General features: G+C 41.2%; 2 protein-coding genes across 2 annotated transcripts; both read left to right on the top strand.

The window, feature by feature from the left end:
* The first annotated feature begins 571 nt into the window (after positions 1 to 571).
* tead3b (TEA domain family member 3 b) lies at positions 572 to 18,092 on the top strand. Its single transcript, XM_079218915.1, has 13 exons — positions 572 to 611; positions 7,696 to 7,760; positions 8,641 to 8,703; positions 11,484 to 11,495; positions 12,473 to 12,598; positions 12,750 to 12,790; positions 12,967 to 13,023; positions 13,477 to 13,541; positions 13,643 to 13,779; positions 14,854 to 15,027; positions 15,578 to 15,721; positions 15,807 to 15,959; positions 16,531 to 18,092. Exons 1-13 carry the CDS (start codon positions 605 to 607, stop codon positions 16,642 to 16,644), a joined length of 1,158 nt encoding a protein of 385 aa, XP_079075041.1. The 5' UTR covers positions 572 to 604; the 3' UTR covers positions 16,645 to 18,092.
* A 2,986-nt stretch (positions 18,093 to 21,078) lies between these two features.
* smpd2b (sphingomyelin phosphodiesterase 2b) lies at positions 21,079 to 25,731 on the top strand (the record flags this gene model as incomplete). Its single annotated transcript, XM_079218272.1, has 10 exons — positions 21,079 to 21,128; positions 21,228 to 21,324; positions 21,529 to 21,605; positions 21,990 to 22,083; positions 23,109 to 23,198; positions 23,290 to 23,372; positions 23,591 to 23,723; positions 24,330 to 24,434; positions 24,549 to 24,732; positions 25,307 to 25,731. 10 exons carry the CDS (start codon positions 21,079 to 21,081, stop codon positions 25,729 to 25,731), a joined length of 1,338 nt encoding a protein of 445 aa, XP_079074398.1.
* Between the last annotated feature and the right edge of the window lie 1,770 nt (positions 25,732 to 27,501).

Genomic DNA, 27,501 nt, shown 5'->3' with positions numbered 1-27,501 from the left:
TTCTACTAAATTCACAAGAGGGTTATTTACTGATGTATTTTATGTCGTATAAGAAAACTTTAAAATCTCTTCAACTTGAGATAGTCCAAAAATGTTTATTTATTTCTGGATTTTAAAACTCATTACTCTCTAGAAAATATGCTATATTAGGGTTTTGGCTGCGATCATTGTTGATTTGATGTCATGGGATTTGATGATAATTAAAAAAAGAAGGCTGACCGGCCTGTTTTTCAAACTGTTTACACTGTTGTTTGTTGTGGTGTGCAATTATGATGAACATTTGCTATAGAATTCACATCAATATGAAGTAAAAAAAAAAACAGCTCAGTAACTTGACGTGTCTTATCATTTCACAGGTGTCCCACCGATCCTTTGATTTTGGGGCTCGGGGTCGGGCCCAGAGGGAGCCGCCACCATTGCGTCCAACGAGTGGAGCGCCAACGGTAGCCCAGAAGATGGGCTGGACGGGGAAAACGAGGACAAGGCCATTGACGGGGACGCCGAGGGCGTGTGGAGCCCGGACATCGAGCAGAGCTTCCAAGAGGCCCTCGCCATCTACCCACCCTGTGGCAGGAGGAAAATCATTCTGTCCGATGAGGGAAAGATGTATGGTGAGTACGCTGGACTCCAGCCAGACACTCCAGATGTTTATTGTCAGTCCGGTTATACAAGTAGGATCGTGTGAAAGGCTTTCGCTGGGAGCCTCCATAAAAAGTACATTGTAAAGATAAAAGCACATATAAATTAGAATACAATAAATGTGATAAATATATAAAACACAAAAGAACATCTAAATGGAAATCAGTCCCGTAATGAATGGAGGAATGAGAATACCACACATTCCACTGATAGTTGTGGCTGAAAGAAAAACCAAAACTTCATAGTGCCCTGAAAATAAATTAGATGAATACTTTCCCCCCCTCTTGTGCTCATTGTCATAGCTTTGACACAGAGGTGAATGTTTTCTTTTCACTCGGAGCTCTCTTTAACAAGTCTGTACCTGTTGAGTTGTGACCCAGGGGCAGGTTCCTCCAGTCGCCCCAGTGCTCTCAGAGCTGGTTATGTTATTGCTGCCCTGAGAGCATCTCCGCTGCTCTCCGTCTGATTTACACCTGTCTTTTTCTGCCGTGTTTTCCTTTACAGCCCCCGCTTTTTATGCTCACTGTTTTACGGCCTCCTCGCTTCCTCGCTACACTTTCAGTCGCAAAAAAAAAAAAACCTGCTCTTTGTGTTTTATCGCTGAGCGTAATGTTTCCCCACAAACCGGTATCGCTGGGAGAGGGTTTGTGTTTGCCTGTAGGTGACTGGTTGGAGCTGGTTTCTGGAGAAGTGCTCCGTTTGATGCCGGACGGCTCGGTTAAATTGGCAATAATTAGCACAGCGTGATCCGAGACTCGGGAACAAAAACATCGCATTGGCATGTTGAAGATTTTAAACATCCATATGGTTTCAGGATAGTTTTGCTGTTTCCTGCATGAGGGTTCATTAAATTGCAGGTGTTGAGCCTTTTAATGCCCCGAAAAACTCCAGATGGATAAGTTGGCAAGGTCTCTGGTAGAATCACCGACATCCAGGTGTCGGGAATTGAGCATGTTTGTCTTTCATTATTTTGATCCCACTTTCCGAATCCTATTGTTGAGACAGAGCATGCTCCCCTAATTATATTTAGCATTTGAAGCTGAGGGATTGTGCTGAACGGCAACACATGTTGATTGACAGGAATTGTGCTGCCTTTTTCTTTCCTGTTTTACGTGCCGTTGTCCTCAACAAACCTCTTTTTGGTTTGGTGAAATTGTGTTATTTTCCCCATCGTAATTCAACTCCCTCAAGCCATGCTTTGTAAGCCTTTCCTTCCCTTTAATTATTGTCCACCATGTCTCAGAAACTTGCAATTGATTCCTTCTTCAGAGCAGCCACAAAAACCATCAATCATTGCCACCAGAGTCTCAGTCGGGCTGTATATTTTAGAAGCATTAGTGTTTGTTTTTAAATCACTTTTTTTTGTATTTGGGTGTTTTTTTTCTGCTCTTGACGTCAGATGAAATTCTTTCGCCGTGATTCACCCGAAATTGAATCTCATCCACTCGTTCGCCGGGCAGATTTGGATATTCAAGGGCGAGCACATACCTGAGATAACTCAGCCACCGTTGCAGCTTCTGTTCATCTGATTCGTTCTTAAGGAGCGGTAGTGTTGTGAAACGAGAAAGCAATTGAACTATTAAAATAGTTAACCCAAAAACACGCTTTTCTGATCCAGTCACAGATGTTTGGCAAAAATGCCAAACATCTGCTGATTCTACCTTCTTAAAAAAACTATGATTTGCTGCTTTTCTTTGTTGTCGATTATTCTTACTTGTTTAGACAAGACACGGCATTTTAAGACATTCCCCTGGGCTCAAGGATAGGCAGACATTTTTCACTGTTTTCACACATTATGTAGAATAAAAAAATAATTTATTGTAAAATGAATTGGAAGATCAATCTGTAATAAACAAAACGGACTAATCTAATAATGTCCTGTTTACAGGAAACCTTTCTGATGTGATTCGGTGATGAATCGAATAATTTGTAATCACATTTAATATGATTAAACCAATAAAATGTTCATTCCAGACTGGAGGGACCTGCTTAAAACGGTATTCGTAAATGTATATAATTTTTTCCAAATGACAGGTCACAACGTGCTTTTAATTGCTGTCCAGCCCTTGAGCACAAATCACTGCAGGCATCTCTCAATTTACCTAAGTAACTCTCCAGGCCTGTTTAGCAGTGCAGTGTTGTGTCCCCGGCTCCATACATTTGTCATGAGAATGTCAACAAAGAGGCCGTCCGCGCTCAAACCTGCCCCCTTTAGCAACAAACTGTCAGGACCCCTTTCAGAGGCCTGCTTCTTTCTTTCTTTTTCTAGAGCACTAAACACCCTCTCCATTTACAATAAGTCATCTGAGGTTCTGCTTGCAGGGCCAAGGCATGCCCCAGAAGAAGCCGTCTCACAAGGTGATTACCTCAGACTTCTAAAAGCTGCCCTGACGTGAGGTTGGGGGAATGTTAACGATTGCACTGTGTAATACTGTCTACCTTGCAGTCTCAGACTCCCAGTGGCCTCGAAAGGAAGGCGAGTCATCTCTCCTATTGGGAATTCCACTTTTTCTGCCAATTTTTCTGTTTTTTTTCTTTGGTGGGAAACCTTTTGAATTGTCCATTGCCTGAGCAAGATGACTCTCTGTACTTGTGTGTGTTCTGTGCGCTTCAAAAACCTGTCTCGATTTCCCAGAAGCATTAGTCATGTACGTGTGGCTCAGGGGTGACAAAGAGTTCAGAGAAACACTCCATTTTAATAAGTCTGAGTCACACATGTTAATAATCACTCCAGAACATGAACAACACTCAGAGAAACTGGAGGAAATATATATGTAGTATTAACAAGTTCCATTTTTTGTCCACCATGTAAAAACAAGGAGGTCATGGCAAACTTTCTCATATAGAATAGGTGTTAGGGCAGATTTTTTATTTTTCAGGTCTCGTACTACTTTCAAGATAAAGTGATAGTTTCAGCAAAAATGACAAAGTTACTTTTATTATAGTTATCAACTATAGCTTTAAACCAAACTAAACCGTTTTGATGTAATGCCTTCAGTTTGCTTGAGCGATTTATATTTGTGCTCGTCATCTAGCTAATATGATTAGCGAGCACATACGTAAATCATGACAAAGATTAAGCTAAAGAGTCTGTAACGTTTGCTAACACTCACCAAAAACTGTTTTATCTCCAAATGAGTGTCTCAACAGAGATATCGCTGGCTAACATTAAACAAAGTGCAAATGGTAATGTAGCTCATTGATGAAAAGGCTAGCTGTCTACAATGTTTATGCTAAGCTAACTGGCTGCTGGGCTAGCTATATATTAAATAGACAGATGTGAGAATGATATCAATCTTCTAATATAACTATAAAACAACTTGCATTCTGATTCCTTTGATTGTCGACTCATTATTTCAGAAAGTAATTACCACATTGTGTAAAAAAAAAATCAAAAACATAGTTGCGGCTCAGGCATGCGGTCCTTGTAAAATGTAATAGTTGTCACCTTTTACAACCGAAGTTCATAGGAAGTATCTCCAGAAGATCTACGTGTGTCAAAAAAAATGTTGTCCATCTTGTTTTGCTTTGGAGCTGTGCTGACATGTTGTTCCCCTGCGTTTTCTGACACACATACACACACACACACACACACACACACACACACACACACACACACACACACACACACACACCCTGCAGCAGTCAGGACTGCAAAGCACTATGAGTACAAAAAAGAGAATGATTTTAGTACTAGAGGGAGGTGTGTGTCTTCCTTTGACCTTTGAGAGTCGCATTAGGAATTAGCAGCAGGTTCAGTGGATGTGAAAAAAAGTTGTGCAAAAAGATGTGTGTGGAGGTCTAGAGTAATGATGACTGAGCAGGCCTTCACTGTCAGCCCCCTCACTGAGATGTTAGGAATGTTTTCAGTCATGGCTGGGCAGTATGTTAGCAATTTAGGATTACCTCAATGTTATGAGAAGGGAGGAGGGGAGAGAAAATGGGTGGAGAAAAGGTTCAGGAGAGAGACGGAGCGGGAGAGAGGGAGGAGGAGGAGGAGGAGGGGGGGGGGGGGGGGGGGGGGAGTGAGGAGAGATTACCTTTTTGCTCACTATCTTAGAGTGGAAGTGGAAAATTCCAGCGGTCATGTAGTAAAAGAAAAAAAAAGATAGGCGTGTCGGGGAAGAGGTTAAGAATGGAAGCCTGCAGCGATCTGAGCGGGTGTTGAGCAATCAACAAGGGGATCACGGGCTGCTCAAAAAGAGGGGGAAAGGGATGGAGAGACAGCCATTGTGGGGCAGTAAGAGGCCGAGGACAAGCGAGGCTGTGAATGTGATTGTACAACTGTGTCTGTTCGTGTGCACCTGTCATGTTCCCCCTGCTGCTGCTGCTGCTGCTGCTGGGGGGACCAGCCCCTCGTCTCTCTCACCTCCACAAACGTCAAGTCTGAGCAGATCTCGGCTGCCACGGCTGCAGCTGCCATGAACAACCACGGAGAGCATGTCCTCTATATTCTCTCTGAAAAAAAAGTTATCGACTAACATAACCAGTCCTACAGGGTCCCTGTTCATAAAATGTGCATGTTCACGCGCCATGCGGCTGCTGCTTTGAAGTCCTGACTTTTTTAAATATATATTTTGTCAGATTTTCTTTACTTTTCTTTTCTTTTTTTAAGTAAGTGAATCACATCCAGCAACTTTTTTTTTTTTTTTGCAGTCATCAACTCCTGATTTCAGTGATCCAAGGCCTGTTGAATAAGCTCTGTTCAGCAGTTGTTTTTGTGCTTTATGAGTGATTTATTTTCCCTTCCAAATATGTTTTACTTTATGGTCTTCTAAGAATTGATGAAGTGGAGGATGAGGCGGCATGTGGGGCCGATTACTTCAGTATCTCTAAAATTCCTCGGCCAACTGTAGTTTTTTTTTTGTAAATAAGGGATGTAACAGTTTAAAATCAAGGCTGTGTTCAATATGTTTTAATGGTGTCATGATCCAGTTTGTCTCCTTCCACAAAAGCAGAAATAAGTAATGGCCGAGAATGTGTCTCACGGCTTCCATTTCCAAATCATTTTAACATTCAACTTCATGAAACTTTGAAATCAAACACTGGGGTTGTTTGTCCGACTCGCTTCAAAGTGGTGTCACTGCAGGAAACAGTATGTCACATAAAACAAAAGCTGCAATTTGAAATATCACGAAACCAACCAGATGTTTTGGAGAAAAACTGTAGATATCATCTCAGCTCACAACCACAGGACTGCACTGTTCAACAGATGAACAAAACACATTTTTGATTATGCCACGCTATATATTTTCTCTCATAAAGTTAAAAAAAAATCTTTTTTTGGTCTGCTTTAAAAAAGAAAAACATGACATACTATTGTGAAGGAGATATTTAGTTTGTGTTTAGAACCTCAATGTGGGGAGTCCTAAATAACTGCTGTGAATTTACACTTTGACCAACAAGTTCTTATCTGTTTCTTTCTTAGTCAAACAGTAGTTCATGCTGCGGTACTTTGCAACGAGATATCTGTGAAATTCGTAGCAGAACTCCGTGGTCGGGACGATGTCATGCGTTTTCCCCCCCTGCTCCTCTGCTGAAGAGATTGAGAGTGACAGTTGCGCAGGGGTCGAACTGGCATTGTTCTTTCTTTGCCATCCTCTTGCTGGGACGGCCGGCAGCAGGTGCTGCTGTCCGTTGGGTGCAGGGTCACACGGTGGTGTTGTTTTGGGAAAAGGGGGCTGCTTTGCTGCCAGGTGGCAGTTGTTGGCAGAGACAGTTATGGCTTTGTGTTTCCTCCAAGAGTTACAGCATCAGCTGCCCCTTTTGCCCCTCTTAACCGGCGACCCCCTACCCCAACCTAATGGCCCTCACCCCGGCTATAACCCCTGCTTCTCCCAGAGCTGGAAGAGCTTGTGTGTGTGTGTTCGCCCGAGCTCTGGCTGTGTTCGCAGGCCCAGGCCAATCAGACTGGCTAGCACAGATGTGACAGGCTTAGAGGAATGCTAGGAATGCGGAGGCGCTGGAGCGGGCGTGTCCATCCTTGGCCCGGGGCAGAGGGGGGGTGGGGTGTGGAGGGGGCCAGCTCAGTATCGGCAGACGTTTCAGCTCTGCTCTGCTGGCCGACCGCCGGGTCGACTGCTTTTGAGAGTTCGGTGAGCGCTGTGCAAGCTCGCTGGAGATGGTCTGCAGTACTTTTATGGTAATTGCACTAACCAAGGCCTTCTGGAGGCCAAGTGCTGCAGAGTGCGTGTGAAAAAGCAGGACTTTTTTTCGCCTGTTATTATGCGTCTGGATACTCTAAAGACTGTGAAACCTCCGAGACATACAGTCTATTGTGTGTGTTCAAGAAGGCATATCTTGACCAGTTTTTTGTCGGTGTAAATTTCTGTCAGCAAGTTTCGCTCATTATTCATAATGATAGCACGGTTCGACCTTTCCCTCTGGCCCAATGTTCAGCCACAGAAACCCAGTGAACGTGACTTGGCAAAGATAAGAAATGAAAAAGACTGATGTACTGGTTTTCCCTGGAGACAACATAATAAGGCTTTTTGCACTTCTTACAACCTGGAGATGACTTTTGTTTGGTTCCCAGCTGCACTTAAATCTGGTGTACGGCACTGAATGTAAAGAGTAGAAGCCTGTTCCCTGCACAACCTGTTTGTGCAGAATTTCAAGAGTAGATGCCATGTAACTAAAAACACGGTTCTGTTTTCTAAGCGACTCTCTATAATTAGGCTTCAGGGCCACGTGAGCTGACAATAAGTAGGTGTGAAACGAGCTAATGAAAACTCTGAGGTAAAGCAAGAAAATCAACCTTTTTTAATAGCAACCTTATTTCAAAGAAGAAGGGGCATTTTAAATATGGTCTCCTGGAGGAAACAGAGGTGTTATTATGGCCTGTGACCTGTGATAAAAGTGTGTTTGCGTTGGGTCTGGGGAGCTCTGGGAAAGGTCACGGGACTGAAAGAGCTGCATGCAACATATGACGTAAGATTGCCACCTGCTGGCCATTTCAGGGTGTTATCACATATCGACAAATATGAACTCTTCTGTCGTGTGTTCTTGTTTTAGTTTTTTTGTGACCTTTCTTTCTTTTTGGTTTTTGTGTTACAGGTCGCAACGAATTGATAGCAAGGTACATCAAGCTGAGGACAGGCAAAACCCGCACAAGAAAACAGGTGAACGAGATTTGATGATTGGATCAAAATAATCATGCATGAGTTTGTTTTAGTTACTGACAGTAAGACATAACAGATACAACACCAGATGGGTGAAAGCCTTTAATAACAGCAACAACTGTTGTTATAGTTCCTGATGGCATGCTTAATTACAAATACGAGTGGATTACTAGTTATTTAAAGGATGAGTCTGGTTTTATCATACATGTATATTTCTTATTGTCAACAAATCCCATGAAAAGACCAAAACCAACACTGTGATAGTTTGTCTTTAAATATATAGTTAAAAGGCAAAGTAGTACCAGCTGGCACTGTAAATTTCAGCACATACGGTGTATTTATTGGGAACTATTTTCAGCTGCGGATGAATACACAATTTATTATTATTCTTAATATAATTATTATTTTGTTGTAATTTTTTGGCAAGAATTCCCCTCTGGATGAAAGTCAGTATTTATAGCAGCAAGGTGGTGTATTTGGGATTGACTCAAAATAAACTAAAGGGCCAATGTTTATAATTATGCCGAAATATGGCACCCATAGTAACAGTGAGGCTCATTCACGTGTTTTTTGTCACCAATGGAGGCCAATATTAATATAATAAGATATTTCCGGCTGCACAGGCAGTACATGTTGGTAGGATCAGTTGATTGTTGGCTTTGGTTGTTTCATAGGATTTATTGCTATATATATATAGATATAGAATATGGCCAACGTCATTTTCTTTTATTGTGTGTGTGTGTGTGTGTGTGTGTGTGTGTGTGTGTGTGTGTGTGTGTGTGTGTGTCTGCCCGCGCATGCATGCATGCACATGTGTGTGCATGCATCTTTGAGTGCATGTTGTTTTTATGCTCAAAAAAACTGTTTCACACCCCTTTAGGTGTCTAGTCACATACAGGTGTTAGCACGGAAGAAAGTTCGTGAATACCAGGCGGGTATAAAGGTAGGTGCCACAAACCTGCCTCCCGGCAACACTGACTGGGCGTCTCTTTCCTCTTTGGTTACGGCTTCTCTCTCTCTCTCTCTCTCTCTCTCTCTCTCTCTCTCTTTCTCTTTCTCTCTCTTCCCTTGTCTTTTCTCTCCCTGCCTCCTCTTCCCTCCTCTCGGCTATTCTTCTGTGCAGGTTTCTAGCCACTTGCAGGTTCTCGCCCGGAGAAAATCTCGCGAAATCCAGTCAAAGCTAAAGGTATGCGCTTCACCGCGGGCTCGGCGGAGCTGGTAAAGGCTTGGCTTCGCACTAACCACCTTAATTTGTGCACATCACTTATCAGTCCTCGCGTTGATGCGATGCCGGCTCCTGCTAGATAAGTGGACGCAGGCTCGGCGAGCGACATCCATCTGTTGAGGGATAAATCCGATGATTCAAACATCGTTTCGGAGTTCATTCTCCCACGTAGCCACGGTCCTGCTTCTGTACCACCCATGCAGCGCACAAACGGAGAGAGCTTGTTAACCACCGCTGTAAGCCAGAGTTGCATGTACCGTGAAACTAATCTCCCCCCTTCCATAGTGAAAGTATAGTATCTGCTTTAGAGGAATGCCACACAAGCTGTTCTGATGAGCCCAGGGATCATTCAGCAGCACGCTGCTCCAGCTCTGTACCTGTCCTCTGTGCCAGTCGTGCCTCTGCAGCAGACTGCACTTCTCTAAGACTTCCTCTTTCCCTACAACTCTTTCTACTTTGATACTTTTAGTTCCTCTACTGTGTCTGTTTGTGATGTGTTTTTTTTTTTACAAAACTGAACATTCACAAAACAAAAACAAATTAATCTTCATCCGATGACACCTTTTTGTCTTGTAGTTCTTTCGATCCCTCTGGTCTCTCTTCATGCTTTTTAAAAAGAACAAATCTTTTGTGCATATTAACTTAAACATAATGCAGACCTGTGTAAGTACCAAAGAAAATGTGGCATTCTTTAGTGCTAACTTCAACTTAAATTAACCCCTTTAATGCAGACTAATCCGGCAGTGGAAGCCAGCATCCACAAGTCACTTATGTTGTAGTAGGAAGACTCAACTTGTTCATCCAGTGGCACAAATGCCAAACGCATTATGAATGCAATGTAAAAATTCATAGCGAGTAGGGGAGGGAATCCCCAGAGGCCCCACGGTACGATATACTCAAGACACTTCAGCCACGATACGATCCTACTACAATTTTAAACATGTTGTGATATGCTGAGTATTGCGATTACAAACATTGCAATTACCCATTTTTTTGTACTGCAAATTATGCAGTTTATAAGATAACGCTTTAACTCCAATCACCTCACTTCAATCCTTTTTTTTTTATTGCAGCAAAATGGGTTTGTGAACTATGTGAACACATAGTTCAATCCTGCTGACTTTACCCAAGACTGCACCAGAAAAAAAGCACAATTTAGTGAATTGATGAAGCAATTATTACCAAATGGTTCAATCTGTATGTGCAATGTTAATAGTTTACATAATAAAAGTTCAATACTTGGCCTCAGTGTATTGATACATCTGATTCTGACATATTTTGTGGAAAGTGTGCTGAAAAGATTTGCCGACAGTCAGCCGTTTGTCGGTGTTTCATGGCTTGTCATATATTCTGTGTGGTGACTTTAATCCTCTCTGCTCGAAGGAGTGAATCATATTCTCCTCACTTCTTACTTTTTTGCACACACACACACACACACACACACACACACACACACACACACACAACAATCTGCATTTTGTCACACATGTTCACACAAACATGACATATTTGACTGAAGGAATATTAATACTTTTGATCACATCATGCTCCTGTGTGCTTGTTAAACCCTTTCCCAAATACATATTTACATTTTGAATATTTACTCAGCATGTAATTTAGTTCAGTCATTTGTGTTTATGCTTCCTGAGTTTACCTTAGTTGGATGATGGTATTGGCAGAACTTCAATGCAGTTCTTCCTTTTATTTTTTCCCCCCTTTTAAGTGTCAGATATCAACTAATAAAATGTACGTGCAGTCCCAACGCCTTGTTCAAGTATTAATTAAGGTATTAGGAAGTCAAGGCAAAGTAGAAAAACACACTAGTTTCCAAGTTAAATTGGCTGACAAATAGCAACTCTTTCCGCTTGGGAATAAAGAGAAAATGCAGCATCAGCTGAACAAACAGGAAGTAAACATGTGACGGCTGAAATGGACGCACTCTGTAGTACCAGCTGAACATTTGACGTAACACACTGCAGGCTTGTGCTGCAATGACCTTCCAAGGATTTAAATGTTTTATCATATGTTTCCTCTGCTGGTCTTCTATTTGGGGAAATGTGCTCCTGTTTCACAGTGCAGATTGTTAAGGGGAACTTACTGAAAGAATATCCTCAAAAAAAGCCGTTGCTTTATAGTCATCATACATGATATATGATGATTGTCTGAATTATTGTGTATCGTTTTAACATGTTACTGCTGTCCAATGCAATAATACAATAAGATAAGAATGTACATTACCAAATGTATTGCAAAGGTTTTGGCACATTTTTGTTTCCCAATAATATTAATATAGTTTCGAAATACTGTGATCAAATTGTATTGAAGCATTCTTCAAATACCTTGGTCCCTACTGAACGTCGTAAACCTCTAAACAAGCGTATGTCATTGCCTTGAATGTAAAACCAACAGATTATGGCAGCCATGTACCATTATTAACTCATCTTAACACGTCATTTAGAACTGCACCGTACTAATGGTTTCTCTCTTTTTTGATTCAGGCGATGAATTTGGTAAGTGGATCCTGACTTGTGCAATATGCTTCCCTCCTCCGCTTTGTTTGGCAGCACCAGTGCACTGTCCCCTTGCTGTGGCCCTCTGCTGGCATGGCGTCCCCGCCCCATTACTACCCTGTAATGAATCAACGCTTAGGAAGCAGCCACATCCTGCCTGATGTAGTGTAATCCCCTCAGTCTCTATAGGGAAGCCAAAGTCTTGCTTGCTTTGCATTAAGGTGTCGCTCTTTGATTCGGGGTCTCGCTGCTGAGACATCTGTCCTTTTTAATTGCAAAGTCATAGCAGAATTGGCCCGAAGTGCATTCTTTTTCAAGAAAAAAAAGAGCAAGTGGATGCATTTTTTAAATAGTTTGGTGTATTAAAATAAAAGCTTGAATGTCTTCGTAAATCCCGAAATATGTCTCATGCACCATGGATAGGAATTTGTTGGCTTTGTATATCTTTTGCTTTGTATTTCACCAACATTCATCCGCGTAGCAGTAATTTAATGTGTTGCAGTACACTTTTCGATGCAGCGCAAATGCAAATCTGCATTTCCAACTAATGCACTCTCTTCATTCTCTCTTTTTTTTCCTGTGCGGAGGCTGGTAACATACCAGTTTAAATACAAAACAGTTTGAATACCAGGGCGGCTTCATCTTCTCCGTTCTGCCCTTTGCTTCATTCTGCCAAACTGCACTTTCAAAAACAAATTTGCTTCATTAAGCTTTGAGAATAATTAGAATAAGTGTTTTTAATTGATTTGTTAAGCTAAACCCAATTTTTCAAGTTTATTGTAACTCTTAAAAGCTCTCCTCAAGGTTATTAAACCTATCAATTTCAGAATCTAGATGTTTTAGTTGTTAATTAAACAGATACACATAGATGCAGTGTAGTGTGGCAGTCCACAAGTCTACTAACACAACAATAGATCATGCTGAGGTTACAGTGCCACCTTGTGGCTGACTCGTTATTCCTCTGTTTCCCTCCGTAGGATCAAGCGTCTAAGGACAAAGCCCTGCAGAACATGGCAGCGCTGTCGTCTGCACAGATCGTCTCCCCGAGTATGATAAAGAATCACCTTCCACCACTGCCTCCTGCCCACTACCAACCACCCAGAGTTAGCCCACCACTTGTTTTTTTTCTCACATACAACACATTTTTTGTTATATTGTTTTGTCATAAAATATTGCATCGAATTTCACCCAGAAAACAAACAAAAACAAGTTAATCCAACAAAAACATTTAACAATGTTTTTCTTGTTCTCCAGTTCTGGCCTTCTCTCCCAGGACAGCCTGGACCCTCTCAGGAGTAAGTACACCCTTTCTACTGAACCCACAGCATGCCTGTGAAGTCGTATGTAGATACCTGATGAGAGAGATTGGTGCAAGAGAGGAGTAAAGAGTAACTAAAGAGTGACTGAGTTATGTTTGACATCAGGTGGGTGTTGCACGGCATGTTTAACGGATCACGTTTTTGCACACTAGGCTGGTTCTAGATCTCAACTCGGGAAGGACTCCTGGGCTTGGCCGCAGCAGCCATGGGTAAGTTCCCCCGAGCCGAGGTCCAGCTGTGAGCACAGAGCAGAACTAACTCTTGTTCTGCACTATAGTGTACTGTATGTTTCCTGCACTGATTAAAACCACTACCGGGCTTCCAATTTAATTGAGAAAATATATATATAGGGGAGGGAGATAAATTATCCTCGTCTTTTATGTCTTGCGTTCACTGAAAAAGCAAAAAATCTCTGAAAATGTTTAAGAATTGTCTTAGATTTGTCAGTAAACGCACAATTCATTGATACTATTTTGCATCTTTAAAAAGCATTGAAGCAGGTGGACATACACCTAGCTGGTGCAAAAGCACCTGCTTACGCTATGACACTAACAGTTATTCACAATATTTATCAGAAATACAAATATAGAAGGATCCTCGTGCCATAAACATCTGTGTAAACTAGAGCTCATTGTCTCACTGAACCGTTCGTTGTCTTTCAGTCTCAAACAGTTTGCACAGCCCCCGTACCCGAGCCTATCAGGTCCTATATCACAATCCATACCCAGTAAGTGTCGAGTGAAAAGCCCTGTGAGAATGCTTCAAAAAGGACACCAGAAATGATTTTGTGTGTGTTTGTGTTTGTGTGTGTGTGTGTGGGCCATTTAGGTTATGAGCCCTTGGCACCTCCTCCTCCTCCATCTGCTACTGCTGTGCCGGTGTGGCAGGACCGGACCATCGCCTCCTCTAAGCTGCGGATGCTGGAGTACTCGGCCTTCATGGAGGTCCAGAGAGACCCAGACAACGTGAGTGAAAATGTACAACAGGCCTTCCCACATACAGACGTGGATGGGTTACGGAACCGGCCTACCCTTTGTATGTCCGGGGCCCGGGAGAGGTCAGGGGGGCCCTTGGGCCAGAGCCTCTTATTGAAGTTAAGATTTCCTTTCAGAATGTCACAGAGCTCATTTAAAAGCTGCTATGTTCTGATCCCGATGACATTTTTTTAAGGCAGATGCTTTGAGCACCCAGGAGTCAGAAGCCAACGATTGTATGTACGGAACAGCCAATGTGGCTATTTACACACAGGTGTATCCAGCATGGCAGAGACATGCACCCAGCTATCCAGCCAACAATGCTATTTGCACCCGACCCAGGCCCACATTAGATACTGTATGTCATATCTGGCCTACCGTAGTCTATGTAGTTTTTTCCTAAACAAAACTAAGTAGTTTGGTTGCCTGAACCTAACCAAACTGTGACTGAAAATACTAATTAAAAAAACAGAAAACAGTGAGTCAGCTTCGTACAGCTCTTGAACCCCAGTTTCCTAGATGTAAAGTCTTGAGTTTGACCCATTCATCCAACACACGCATATTTTTGCTCTTTGTATTGCCATTACTACTTCAAAATCTTTCTGCCAGATAGGGCCCTCTAGCTTACTATTTAACTTGGCTGGGTGTAAATAGCCAATTAGCTGTCATGTGACTATTGTCCCCCAGATTCAAACGTTACCTAAAAACTGAAGTCCAGGTGCAGGTTTCGAACCAGCAGCAGCACCTAAGAGCTCTCATTCAAATGCATAATGTCACCGAAAGAGATGCAAAACGACTCCGAATGTCCGTGTCTTGCTCCTATGATGAAGTGGTGGGAGCATATCCTACCCTGTCTGGAGGGTCCTGGTGTACTAAAGCTATCTAATACCTAACGTACAACAAACACTAAAAACAACAGACTATTCAGTGAGGTTTGGTAGACAATACAATACTCTCTCCTCTTTCCTTATTCTCCAAAGTAAAGTGTCATGTGAAGTTCTGCATCTGATGCTCTTGAGGTTAACCACGTTCCTCCCTGGTCTCTTTTGTCTCTGTCCACTGCAGTACAGCAAACACCTGTTCGTCCACATTGGACAGACCAACCCCTCGTACAGCGACCCGCTCCTCGAGGCCGTGGACATCCGGCAGATCTACGACAAGTTCCCAGAGAAGAAGGGCGGGCTCAAAGAGCTTTATGAGAAAGGCCCTCAGAATGCGTTCTTCCTAGTTAAATTCTGGGTGGGTTATTATTCATCTATTCTCATATACCAATTAGCAGTTGTTATTCTGCATGTTTGTCTGGTTTTTGCCTGTTATATATAGACATTTATTGTATTTAACTGACAAAATCCCATTGCAATACTATCGCCTTTTCTAATAATTACTTTTCTGTGTACTGATAGGCGTACAAAAATGTTTTGCAGAGTTTTTAATAACCGTTAACTACACCGTTTTACAGCAAAGTATGCAAACGACTTCCTTTTCTTAGGACCCAGAGTTGGTTTTCTTAGCAATGTGAACTACTTTATCTCAAGTAAAAAACGGATACAGAAGGAATTTCACAATGGATTGCTTCATCATGCACAGTTCTCTTTATTTTAAGAAACCGTCTCTGCACACGTTATGTTTTCGGCAAAAAAACCTCGTCGTTGCACAGAAACAAAACACCATAAAAGGCCTTAAAGTGTTTTCTAGCAAAACCACAATCCATGTTGCTTCGAGGACATTTGAGTTCCATCCAAGTGTGTCATCATCACCACCAATCTGATCGAATGCTTCCCCTCTGCAGGCTGACCTGAACAGCAGCGGCATGCAGGACGGCCCTGGTTCTTTCTACGGCGTGAGCAGCCAATACAGCAGCCTCGAGAACATGACGATCACTGTTTCGACCAAAGTCTGTTCGTTTGGCAAGCAGGTTGTAGAGAAAGTAGAGGTAAGAGCTTTCTATCGATTCTGTATTCTCCTCTCAAACAGCTGATATACAGCCTCTCATTTTCACTACTGTGTGTGTGTTACAGACAGAATACGCCCGCCTGGAAGGAGGAAGGTGTGTTTACAGGATCCACCGCTCTCCTATGTGCGAGTACATGATCAACTTTATCCACAAACTCAAACACTTGCCCGAAAAATACATGATGAACAGTGTTCTTGAAAACTTCACGATCCTACAGGTAACACTCACTCGGTCTGGAAGTGTATGTGATGTGCACCTTCTTGACGAGAGTTTGATAAGATGATCGATACCACTCTCCAGTCTGTACAGTCAATAAGAAGCTACAGTCGGCAGCTTCTTAGTGTAGCTTAGCACAAAGACTGAAAGAGGGGAAACCGCTAGCTCGGCACATATACTCTTTAAGACTACAAAATGACGTTTTACACTGGTTTTAGTACATTAAACTAAGTATAATGTCTTAATTAGTGAGCTTTTGATGTAGTGGTAAGAGGATTTAGTTACCTTCAGGCCAGGCTAGCCATTTCCCCCTTGTTTCCAGTCTTTATGCTAAGCTAAGGTAATCAGCGGCTGGCATTAGCTTCACATTTAGAGCAGATATGTGAGACTGGCATCAATTTTCTCATTTAAATTTCTGTAAAAAATAAATTAAAAAAAGCCAATAACAGCATTTCCTAAAATGTCAAAATATTCCTTTGCCAAACTAAGAAATGAATAACATTTTTTCACTGCAGTATTTCTAAACTGACGACACTGCTTCATGTTTTTCACTTTTCCCTCTGCCCCCTCAGGTGGTGACGAACCGCGACACCCAGGAGACCTTGCTCTGTATAGCGTTTGTTTTTGAGGTTTCCACAAGTGAACATGGAGCTCAGTATCACGTCTACAGACTTGTTAAAGACTAACGGCTCCTCAGGGAGGTTTTTGGAAAAGCCACACTAAAGCGTGACACAATCGCTCTTCGACCAGCTCAACCATCCAGGAAAAAAAACAACAACAAAAAAAACATTCAAACAATGCCAGACCGAGCTCACATGGACACATTTTATGCTTTGAAAAGTCTTGTTTGCGAGGGGAAAAAAAAGAGTGAATCTCTCAACGTGCCGACATGCAAATACATTTTGAAGAATTACGGATTTTTCGAACAACCAGCTATTTTCCATGTGTTTAAACATGCTTTAGATGAAGTGGGTCACTTTTTGCCAAGGTAATTGATGGAGCCTGAAATGTTTTATTGAGGGAATGAGAATGTGTTGAAAAGACTCTTGTAGTACAGAGAGAACAGGACCACGGAAGGGGAAAACCAGAGCCAAGTGGTGTTGTTGCAGTAGGTTTGTTAGGAAAAGCAAGTGCCTTGTCTCCAAAGATTATATCATTGCCTGCCACTTTGGATTGCCTTTTTTTTTTTTTTTTTACTACCTCTTGTTTTTAAATGAACGGAAAATAGTCAGACAGGTGTACTTTGTCCAAAAGAATTGGAAAGAAACCTCTCAGATTGACATCTTTTGAGGCGTTTTTTAGTATTTGGTCACACAGACAAATGGGATGGGATAACTCATTTTAATGTAACCTGTTGTTTTTACATAAAGATCATCCCAAGTTTTACAGTCCACATGTATAGGGAGAAGTTCAATTGTGTTACCGTACTATTTAGGTTCTGCTTCTTTTTTTTCTTTTTTTTTTACATTTTATTACACAGTTCAAAAATCAGGTCTTACAAGCATCTATCTATAACTGACTTTTGACACTAGGGATGCCTTGTAAAATGCTAGCCTGACATAAAGCCAGGGCTTTGCCATCCTTACGAGATCCACTGTTAATTCTCTCTGTTTGAAGACGTGTGCTTGGTTGCACTTAAAAGATCAAGAAGGGGAGATGAAGCAACAGCAGTGCTTATTTTCTGCCTTGAGTTATGTAGCCTAATTGACAAAAAAAATGAATTGTTTCTGTACTGTGAGTCAGTGGATGCTAAAGGAATATGTGTTACATAGGAGAATTATTTTGGAGGAGGGGGGGGGACTTTCTGTTCATATTTGTGTTCAAGTAACTCAGCACAGAGATCATGGTTTAAGTGGGAGGGGGAAGAGTTAATCACTGTTTCTTTTGTTTAAAAAAGAGATTGTATGCTGTGAAGTCGGTTCATTTGCTTCACCCTTCTCCGTTGTAATGTGTGGAGAAGCTGCATTCGTTGATTAAAGTTCAGTTTTGATATTTAAGACTTTTTCCCTTCCTTTTTTTTACTGACATTAAACATAAAATAATTTTTAAATCAAACGAAATAATTGTCTTGAATGAGAGCTATTGTCTCTGTGCTGTGGAGTATGACCATTGATTGTTATTTATAGGGTTGGAAGATAAATAGCGGGAGGGCAGGGTGGGGTACTGGAGATGTATTGATCGTTTTCCACTGTGATGGAGATGTTAAAAGTATTGCAGGACTCATATTAGAGACAGGAGAACTGTCCTCCCATGGATCCTGCTAGACAAGTGTCTACTCTGTGTGGTTCACTGGACAACTGTGTTATAAAAGTTCAAATTTAAGATATTGTGCGGTGGGATAATTGCACCTGGCTTTGAATGTCATATTTCACAAGCTAGATACAATAACACTTCTCCTCTAGCAGGTTTCTCAATTCATCTTTTATACAGACATGTTTTTGCCATTATCAAGATTCATGTTTTCCTTTTGATTCTGTTGTCTTTTGACTTTCAGTGTTTGCCATATGCCTCACTGAAAATAATGTGTGATTGTGCTGATATTGATAATTAATAATGAGATATCTAATGTATCATATTCTGAATGGTGTGGGCAGTTTTTTGTTTTGTTTTTTTGGTTTAAGGTGGTTTACTGTTGTCTTTGTTACCATTGTGCATTGCAATTTTATACTTCAAAGTAGAGGTTGGACTATGTAATCAAACAAATGTATCTAACAATTAAAGACGCATGGTGCCTTTGGGGCCATTTTTCCCCAGAAAACTTATTAAACATGTTTGTAAATTTGTCTTGTCCATGATGGTTCTTTTTTTTGTGAGACCTTTAGAAACTACATATTATGTTAGTGTTGGCTTCCACAATTGGACTTTATGATCTCGCTTGTGCATCTTTTTTTATCCATTTCACTGAATTAAAGGTGCAGTGTAACATATATTTCCCCCATGGGGTCCCAGGTGTAGTTGTGTTATGCTAAAGTGTATTATCATGAGGGCCAGAGTTATTGGTTCACTGAAATTACAACAGAGTAGCCTATGTTAAAGTAGCTCAAAAGTGTCTAGTTGAAATTCATAATCAGGTAACAGAATGTACAAGTACATTTACTCATGTAGTGTATTTGTGTGAAATGTTGAGGTTCTTCTATATTTACTTGAGTATTTCCCTTTTTCTGTTACTTTCAACTTCACTACATTAAAACTTTTTGTCATTTATTTTACTCCGCTATATACATCCGAAAAAATGTACTGTAATTACTGATCACTTTTCATATTAAGATTTTTTTTTTTTAAGAATTACAATTGCCACCAAAGTGTAAATCTTTGGTTTCCAACCTCTTTGGCTTGTAGCCTGTTACAAAAAGCCTGAGTTCCTAAAGGGGAAAAAACTGGGGTGGGGGATTGGGGGGGGGGAGCATTGATGCATTGATAATATATTATTTACAGGAGTACATTTAGCTGATAATACTTCTGTTCTCAAACAGGGGCATTGAATTAAGGACTTTAACTTGCCTGTGCCATGCGTTTGACTAAAAGAACTACACCTCCCAGAGGTAATTGCGGCTGCCGAACTCAAACCGGAAACGACTATCATTAAGCAAAAATAAAACCGGATGTTGGATGAAAACCGCCTAATTAAAATGTTCCCTAAGAAATTATTGCTTATTTATTAAATTACATTTTAACTAAGGTATTCATAGTAACAATTCACTTCATAAAAATGTGTTCTATATACATTTAATCGGGGACTCAAGTAGGTGAAATACGGACGAGACTCAAGTTCCGGTTTTATTTTGGAGGTAAAAACACAACCGGAGGTCATTCACTTTTTTTTTTTTTTTCCCAGCTGACTTTACGCTGGCAGGAAAAGCACATAGCAATGGTAGTGGCCAAACTCCACTGAGGTGTTCCGAGATGCTGTTCAACCGACTTCGTTAATAATTACCAAGGATTAGTTGCAGTAATAATTAGCTAGCTAGCGCGCTTAAAGGAAGTGTCTTGGCTCAACTAACGTTACGGCACAGTAATCGGTCCAACGGTCCAGTTGACTTCAGCTGACGTCAACAGGTTCGTGAGGTGAGTTGATTTAGCTGGCTAATAAATAAATAAACCATTTTGGTAACAAGTCAACAGCAACCGGCGCCCGTTCGCAGTTACACGTTACAAAGACTAACGTTAACGTCAGTAAAACGGCTCCAACGGTTGTTCAGCAGTTTACGTCATCGACCCGGTTACCTGTGGTGATTAACGGTTGATTATTACCGCTAAACGTCAACGTCACGTGATATCGAAGGCGACTACGGTCCGAGCGGTTTCAATAAAGTATTCGCGAACAAAATACGTAATCCACGTGGTCTGCAAGCCAGCAGGGGTATTTTGATGCTGATTTGGCTGGGCTAGAGCTCTCGTGGAAACATTTTACCAGCTTTTTGGAGATGGTGTCAGAAAGCGTGACCACGTTTTGGGTTAAAAAGTTCAATGTCTGTGGCATTGACGTTAATATTTCATAATGGCTGCGACATATATTGTCTCTACACATATTGATAAACATAGACAAATGCTTTGGACAACTTTAGGTTCATTTTGAGCCTTATAAATGCACGGATAAATGCAATTGTCTATTTTATTTTATGCTTTTTGGTGTTGTATTAACACAATGAACAGCCAGTTCTTCATTTGACACTAGAGCCCCTTGGTTTTCACTGCATTGCTGCTTCCCAGTATTCTCTCCAGACAGCAGAGCCATGTCAGCACTCTGTTTGGGGCTGGTGTATTGTTTCACTCCCACGAGAAAAGAGTGAACGCAATCACCTCTCTACGTTGTCTCTTTTTGGAACTAAAAACTCGACCTCTCCCTGCGCTGCATGACACCGGGTCAGGTAACACATTATTTAATAAATAGCTGCTCGGGATACAAATTCAGCTGAATTACTCCAATACACAATTACACCAATTACAATGCTTATTTGTATTTATTGGATAGTTTGTGTGCACTAATGTGTGTTTGATCATATAGCACAAAAATGACCTTATTAATAACAACAATAATTTCACGTGTCGCATTAGGAGCTGTCCCAGTCATCTCACCTGATCTGACACTCCATCATCTACTGATCCTCTGATCTGCCAGCATGGCTAACACAGACTCTGTCAATGTCCGGGTCCTCTCTCTGAACTGCTGGTCAGTGGCTGTGGTTTGTAGTGATCCTAAATGCACCGTTGTTGTTGTTGTTTTTGCCTCGCGTATAAAAACACTAATATTATTTTTTTACTTTCTCAGGGGGATCCGCTACCTGAGCAAACACACTCCTCAGCGCTATGCCATGATTGGAGAGATGTTGTGCAAGGAAGAGCATGATGTTGTCTTATTGCAAGAGGTTGGTGGACGCTATCTTTCAGAGATTGCAGTGTCGACTGACCTTTTTAACTCATGCACTCCGTTAGTTTTTTTTTTTTTTTGTCGGGAAGACCAACCTCATGTCATAAATGTTCTTGTAAACTTGTATTTACACTATTAATTATGCAAAGATGACTGGTATTTTACTTATCAAGTGACATACAGTATCCCTTCTTTTTTTCAGGTGTGGAGTGAGAAAGACTATCTCTCCTTGAAAAAGAAACTTGCCTGTAGTCATCCTCATTCTCATCTATTCAAAAGGTAATTTTCTTTCTTTTCTCGTTTCAATCCCACAATGTAAGATTCATGATTCACACTTCATATTATCAAAAGGCTCCTGAATTGGCTTTTTTTAAGTATAAGTGAAGCATAGTCAGTACCTAAAGGATTAACTTTTGTGCCTTTTTTAATTCTTTCCTGACCTCCATACCAAAGCACAAGACTGAGATTAAGCAAAGGCCCTACCTTTCTAATCCCCTCACGAAAAAATGTAATCTCTAGCAGACGAATTCTCACGTCGACATCAGACAATACATACTTAGTTAAGAATAATGTCGATCTAAATGTTTCTTTGGACCACAACCACGTACAACTGAAGCTGGTATGTGGAAGATTCAACTTCTTTTCATGTCCTCTTTTTGTCAGTGGAGTCATCGGCAGTGGACTGGCCATTTTCTCCAAACACAGAATCCATGAGACCTTTCTATACCGCTACTCACTGAATGGTTACCCCTACATGGTGAGTCTAGAGAGCCTGAGACAGACTTGTCTTGTGTTTTGTAATGCATACAAAATATGACTTGATGAAAGTGAACAATGATAAACAAAACGGTTGAAAAAGATAATCTCATCTTTAGCCAAATAGTACTATTACACAACATGGTTACAAAGTGCTTCATAACAGACATAAAACCAAGAGGCGCCAGTGCAATAACATATAAACAACATTAAAATAAAGAACAATTGAACAAAGGCAGTAAATGCACAGAATACAAACTATTTCAGACAAGAAGGGCACTTTGAGAGCACAGACCTCTGCCAAGGCCAATGACATGCAAATATGCAAGCGCAACCATTCTATACGTCTGTGTACGTCTGTGTATAATACAAATATTAAAAACTTAGACTAGAAAAAAACATCATGAACATAGCAGCTTGTTATCAAGAACAGTTGCGATGAAAAAATTTAGGTGAAATGAGTCACATTTGCATATATGTAAATAATAATATCTTTACACGCGTAGATAAAACAATTGTTTTGTTTCACATTTGATGGGTTGTCCCTTGCCCTGTGCTACACCCTTCCACCAAGTTTTGCACATGGGAGAAGTTTGCCCTCAGGGCTTTCTGCCAGAAATCTCCTTTGGTTCAGGCACCCAACCTACTCGGTTAGGTTGAGGAAAGGATTATGTTTGATGTTATAATAAACCCTTTATTGCAGAAAGACCTGAGGCAAACTTTTCCATTCAGCAAATCGGGCCATTAGTTTTTCCATAATTTTGCTGACAAACTGAAAACATGTTGCTTGCCTCTAATAGAGGAGCAATTAGGGAATCCCAGGCTGCATCTGGGCTCAGTCTTGTCACACCGGTGATCATTACGACTGTGAAAACCACTCTTAAGTATACAGGCCACTAATGTGGAGCATCACCTTCACACGTCATCCCCGTCAGAGTGGATATGCGATTATTTGGTGTTAACAACCTCTCTTTGCAAATTAGCAAACTGTCTCTCGTAACGTATTGTGTTTTTCCCGTTCATCAGGCTCAACATGGCGACTGGTTTGGAGGTAAAGCTGTTGGGATGGCAGTCTTAAAAATCGGCAGCCTGACTGCAAACGTCTACGTGACTCATGTAAGGTTTCCCAGCGTCAGCTCTCAGCCCTGCCTATGTATTATATACAGTTGTTTATTCATTTTCTGCCGACTCTGTGTATTGATTTCAGCTGCATGCAGAGTACTGCAGAGACAAGGACTCCTATCTACCTCACCGCGTGGTTCAGGCCTGGGAGCTGCAGCAGTTTGTTCGGTAGTGTCTTTGTCTGTTGATTCTGCACAAAGAGTTTGGACCACTGTTTGTCCACTCTGGAGTATATTTTTCATATTTTTCTCAGGTGAACTTCCCCTGTTGCTATTTGGAGTTACTGAAGTGTTTAAAGCAACACTACAGTGGCTGACAGTATTCCTTAAGTGTCATCTTGTTTGTGTCCTTGGTACTACTGCATTTGTTCTTTCTGTGCCCATCAGCCACACCTCTGTTGGAGCAGATGTGGTGATTCTAGGTGGCGACCTGAACATGCACCCTCAGGACCTCGGCAACAGACTACTGATGTCTTACACTGGACTCCGAGACTCTTATTTAGAGTCTGCTAAATTTGACGTAGGTAGTGACTAGGGCAGCACAATTAAACACAATTTTTATTGAAATCACATTTTATATTGTCAAGCCTCAGAGATTATACTCTACAGATTTAAGAAAATATCAGTAAAAATAATTGCAATTGCATATTCTTTTCAAATAAGTTCAGCCCCATTATTGACAGCAATGGTAATATATATTTTTTGTAATATATAAAATACTTTACTTTAATATCAATTAATGAAAAAAAAAAAATGTATGTGGATCTTATCTTGTAGTTTGGGCCATAATTTGATTGTTTTTGAAAACATTTTACTTTGGAACAACAGTCGTAGACGGCTCTAAAACCGCACAGATGGCAAGTTCCTAAATTAGACTTCTCTAAAACATGTATGTGTATGTAAAAGTCAGGTGACCATGTCATCAGCTGGTATTATCACCGAAGACACGAACATTTCTTGGTCAGAAAGTAGTTCTGCAAAATTGTCAAGCATTCAGATGGCACGTTAGATGTCATCATGACTGACAGAATTAATGGTCAAGACTATGAAGACATGAGTCTGCTTGTAAAGTTTTCTTTTGCTTTCTTTAACTTGTGTTTTGTTTAAAAAAAAAAACATTTTCCAGGGATGTGAGGATGGTATGACTCTAATAGCTGACAACCCTTTTATCGGTAAAAAGGAACTCGCTCCCTTTGAGAAAGGAATTCGAATCGACTACATCCTGTTCAAGGTGGGTGAAATGTGTACTCCAATCCCACAATCACGATGTTGGAGTTATCAGATGAATTTGTGATGTGCTTTGACCCACAAAGCATTTCCCTTTTTCTTTTTTTTTATTTCCCAGGGATCTTCCAAAACGGACGTTTATTGTGATTTCATGTCGACCACCAAAGGCTCCGTCCGTGACCATCCATTCCCGTACTCGGACCACGAGGCTCTGACTTCTGTATTAAGACTGGAGACACAAACTCCAACTGAGACCGAACGTGACGGACCAAGAACAGTAAAGAAGCAGGACTCTGCTGCAGGTATGTGTCGAGTGGCTCTAGTGGCTCCAGTGTTGATCGACCACTTTTGCCCAGACTATAACGATTATGGGTGGATTGCTGTGAACCAATACAACGACAGGAAAAAGTCGAGTGAAAGTGACGTTATGAGGAGAGCAAGATACCCTAAAAGCAAATTGGATGGGCCGTTAATTACAGTTACGTACCGGTATAGTCTTTTGTCTAGTCCTGCAGAATTTCCATGTCTGGTAGAGAACAAGGCAATTTCGAATTGGTTATTCTTATTAATGCCATGTTGGATTCCATGCAAAATTCCTGCTGCAGTGAAATGAGAGGTTTTTCTAACCTTGGAAACACTACCGCTGTTGTTCACAGAAAGTGCCAAAATCAACACAAAATAAAAAGTTCCTTGTGGTAGTTTAAAACTTAAATTGATGTCCTTACGACTAGTTTAATTAACAAGGAACACATTGAATGTTGTATTGTACTTGAATGGAGCCTATATACAGCCTTGCCGCGCTGCTTGCATGGCTGGAGACTCAATTTTCTGTGGTACTAAGATGTTTGACTCTCTCCTTGTTTTTTTCCCCTCCAGGCAATTTGGCTGAGTTGGTGGACATTGTGACAGAGGTGCGTACTGAGGTCAAAGTGGGCTTGCACTGTGCTGAGAGGATGCGCTACACAGCATCACGCACCGGGGTGATGGGGCTGGCTCTGCTGTTTCTGGAGCTGGCCATTGCTGCCGTGCCCTGGTTGGCCCTGGGAGCAGAGCAACCTTTCCCTCGTACCTCTTTCTACCTGCTGGCTGCGCTGTGCTTCGCCATCCTGCTCACCACCGCTATGCTGTACATCTTCTACACCATGGAGCTGAAATCTCTTCAGGGGGCCGAGGACCAGATGAGGCTGGCCGTAGGAAGCCTGCAGGAGAAGCTCCGGGGGTTTCCTCTGGCTCAGCCCCACAACGCCCAGCGCAGATCCCCAGAGGGTCATGAGCCCAGCGCCTTTAACCCAGAGGAGTAAAACGGGAGCAGACCGGCTCAACGGGGGCTCACTGAAAGAAGCCCTTGATGTGAGCTTCAAGGTGGATGTTTGAGGAGCTTTTATCCTGTGAATGTGTTATATGCTCTTGAGATTTAGATTTGCACTGCAGAAAGAGTTTCCAAAGAACGTTTCTGAAAGTACTGCAGGACACATGCTTTGATCTTTTTTGTACTTTTTCTATACTCGTCTTCAGCCTCTTACATGACCCTCAATGCACCTCAACAAACCCTGTTACATAGCATATAACGTCTGTGCTACTGCTGTTCCTAAAGGTCATAAAGGTGACTGTTTGTGTTTCTTAATTAAGCCGTTGGTCGGGCCTGCATTCCACCCACCAGTAGTTTCAGCGGGACCACTTTCTATTTCTGTTTTCCTATTTTCATGCTAACCTTTCATGATTTGGACAGAGTTGTCGTTGGTCCAGAATGTTTGCAGATTTACCTTCTCTTGTGGTCTCCACAGCAATGAAGAAACAGACACTCCGAACATTGAAGATTTACATTTTTGGGCAGTAACATATTTATTTTTTTCTCTGCAGGATTGTAGAGAGCTTCCAGTGGCACTTAAACACAAGGATCCTATGCACCGGTTAAGACTTTTCAGTGTTGTATTGAAGGGAAGGGACACACACTTTATTGGCATGTCTCATGTTCACTGTCCTGCACTGCAAAGTATTTTTATGTATCACCATGTTTTACGACATGAGGATTTTTGTACTGTAGAAAATGTGCAGTAGAAAGTGTGCAGTGCACTCAGTCGACTAACTCAATGAACCACATTCTTTCATGTAGGATAGGAAATTACTTAATAATCTAAAATGGCTGTAAAACAGTATTATGACTCACCAAAAGCCTAACAATGTCTGATTATTTTAAAACTTTATTCTTCCGCCCAGATGTTGGAAAAGTACTTGTTAGTTCTTAATTTAGTAACGGGTGTAGAATTTAAAAATACACTTGATGTTCATTCCAATTGAAAATTGTGATGGGCATGATTATGAAGGCAATAAATAATAAAGACTTTATACTCTCGTTGCCTGACTGCTGTGTGATTATGGAGAAACGTGACGCATCGGTGTGTGTGATGGTGTTGTACACATTCACCACTAGAGAGCAATGTAAGTACATGTGTGTGACCGGTGAACTTCCAACACAGGCACTCAAAACTGGCTTTTCATAAGCAATTATACAAGACAAAGGTGGCAAAGCATGCAAGAGCGTTTGCCAGATCGCACATGCCAGCAGGCACCAGTACGCCCTCAGGGCAAGAGCACCCATGGGTGTGGTACATATTACATTTTATTTTTCCCATGCAGGTAATGCAAACCATAACTGTGCCATTACCTGTAGTGAAACTGTCAGTCACAGTTGAGAACGCCAAACAATCGGTCGAGTTACAGAGGCATGGCACAATCCTGAAATGCAATGAATACAAATGTTATATGCATATATATATATATATATATATATATATATATATAAAAATATATAATATAATGTACATGAGTGGTTGTTTTTGGTGAAATACTTGGTATTTACACATCTCTTGTGCAACCCTGGCTTTTCAAATTTCTGTACGTATAGAATGTTTGTTTTCCTACTTTTACTCTTGCATTTTCAACAAAAGCCTTTTTGCATGCCATTGGACATTCTAGGATAAGTAGGTCGAAGGGAAATCTTCCATACCACAAATATTTAACTTTCATATTATCCTAGTACATTTCATTACCCGTCTTTTGCATTTTTGCAA

The sequence above is a fragment of the Taurulus bubalis genome (genome assembly GCF_910589615.1).
Source record: "Taurulus bubalis genome assembly, chromosome: 5".
Lineage (NCBI taxonomy): Eukaryota > Metazoa > Chordata > Actinopteri > Perciformes > Cottidae > Taurulus > Taurulus bubalis.
The sequence above is the reverse complement of the archived record's forward strand: the minus strand, read 5'-3'. Positions and strand labels throughout refer to the sequence as shown.

Excerpts from the sequence above, each read along its gene's own strand:
- tead3b (XM_079218915.1), top strand. Across the intron at positions 13,780-14,853 it reads TCCAGAGAGACCCAGACAAC|TACAGCAAACACCTGTTCGT; the intron begins GTGAGTGAAAAT and ends TGTCCACTGCAG. Across the intron at positions 15,960-16,530 it reads AAAACTTCACGATCCTACAG|GTGGTGACGAACCGCGACAC; the intron begins GTAACACTCACT and ends CTGCCCCCTCAG.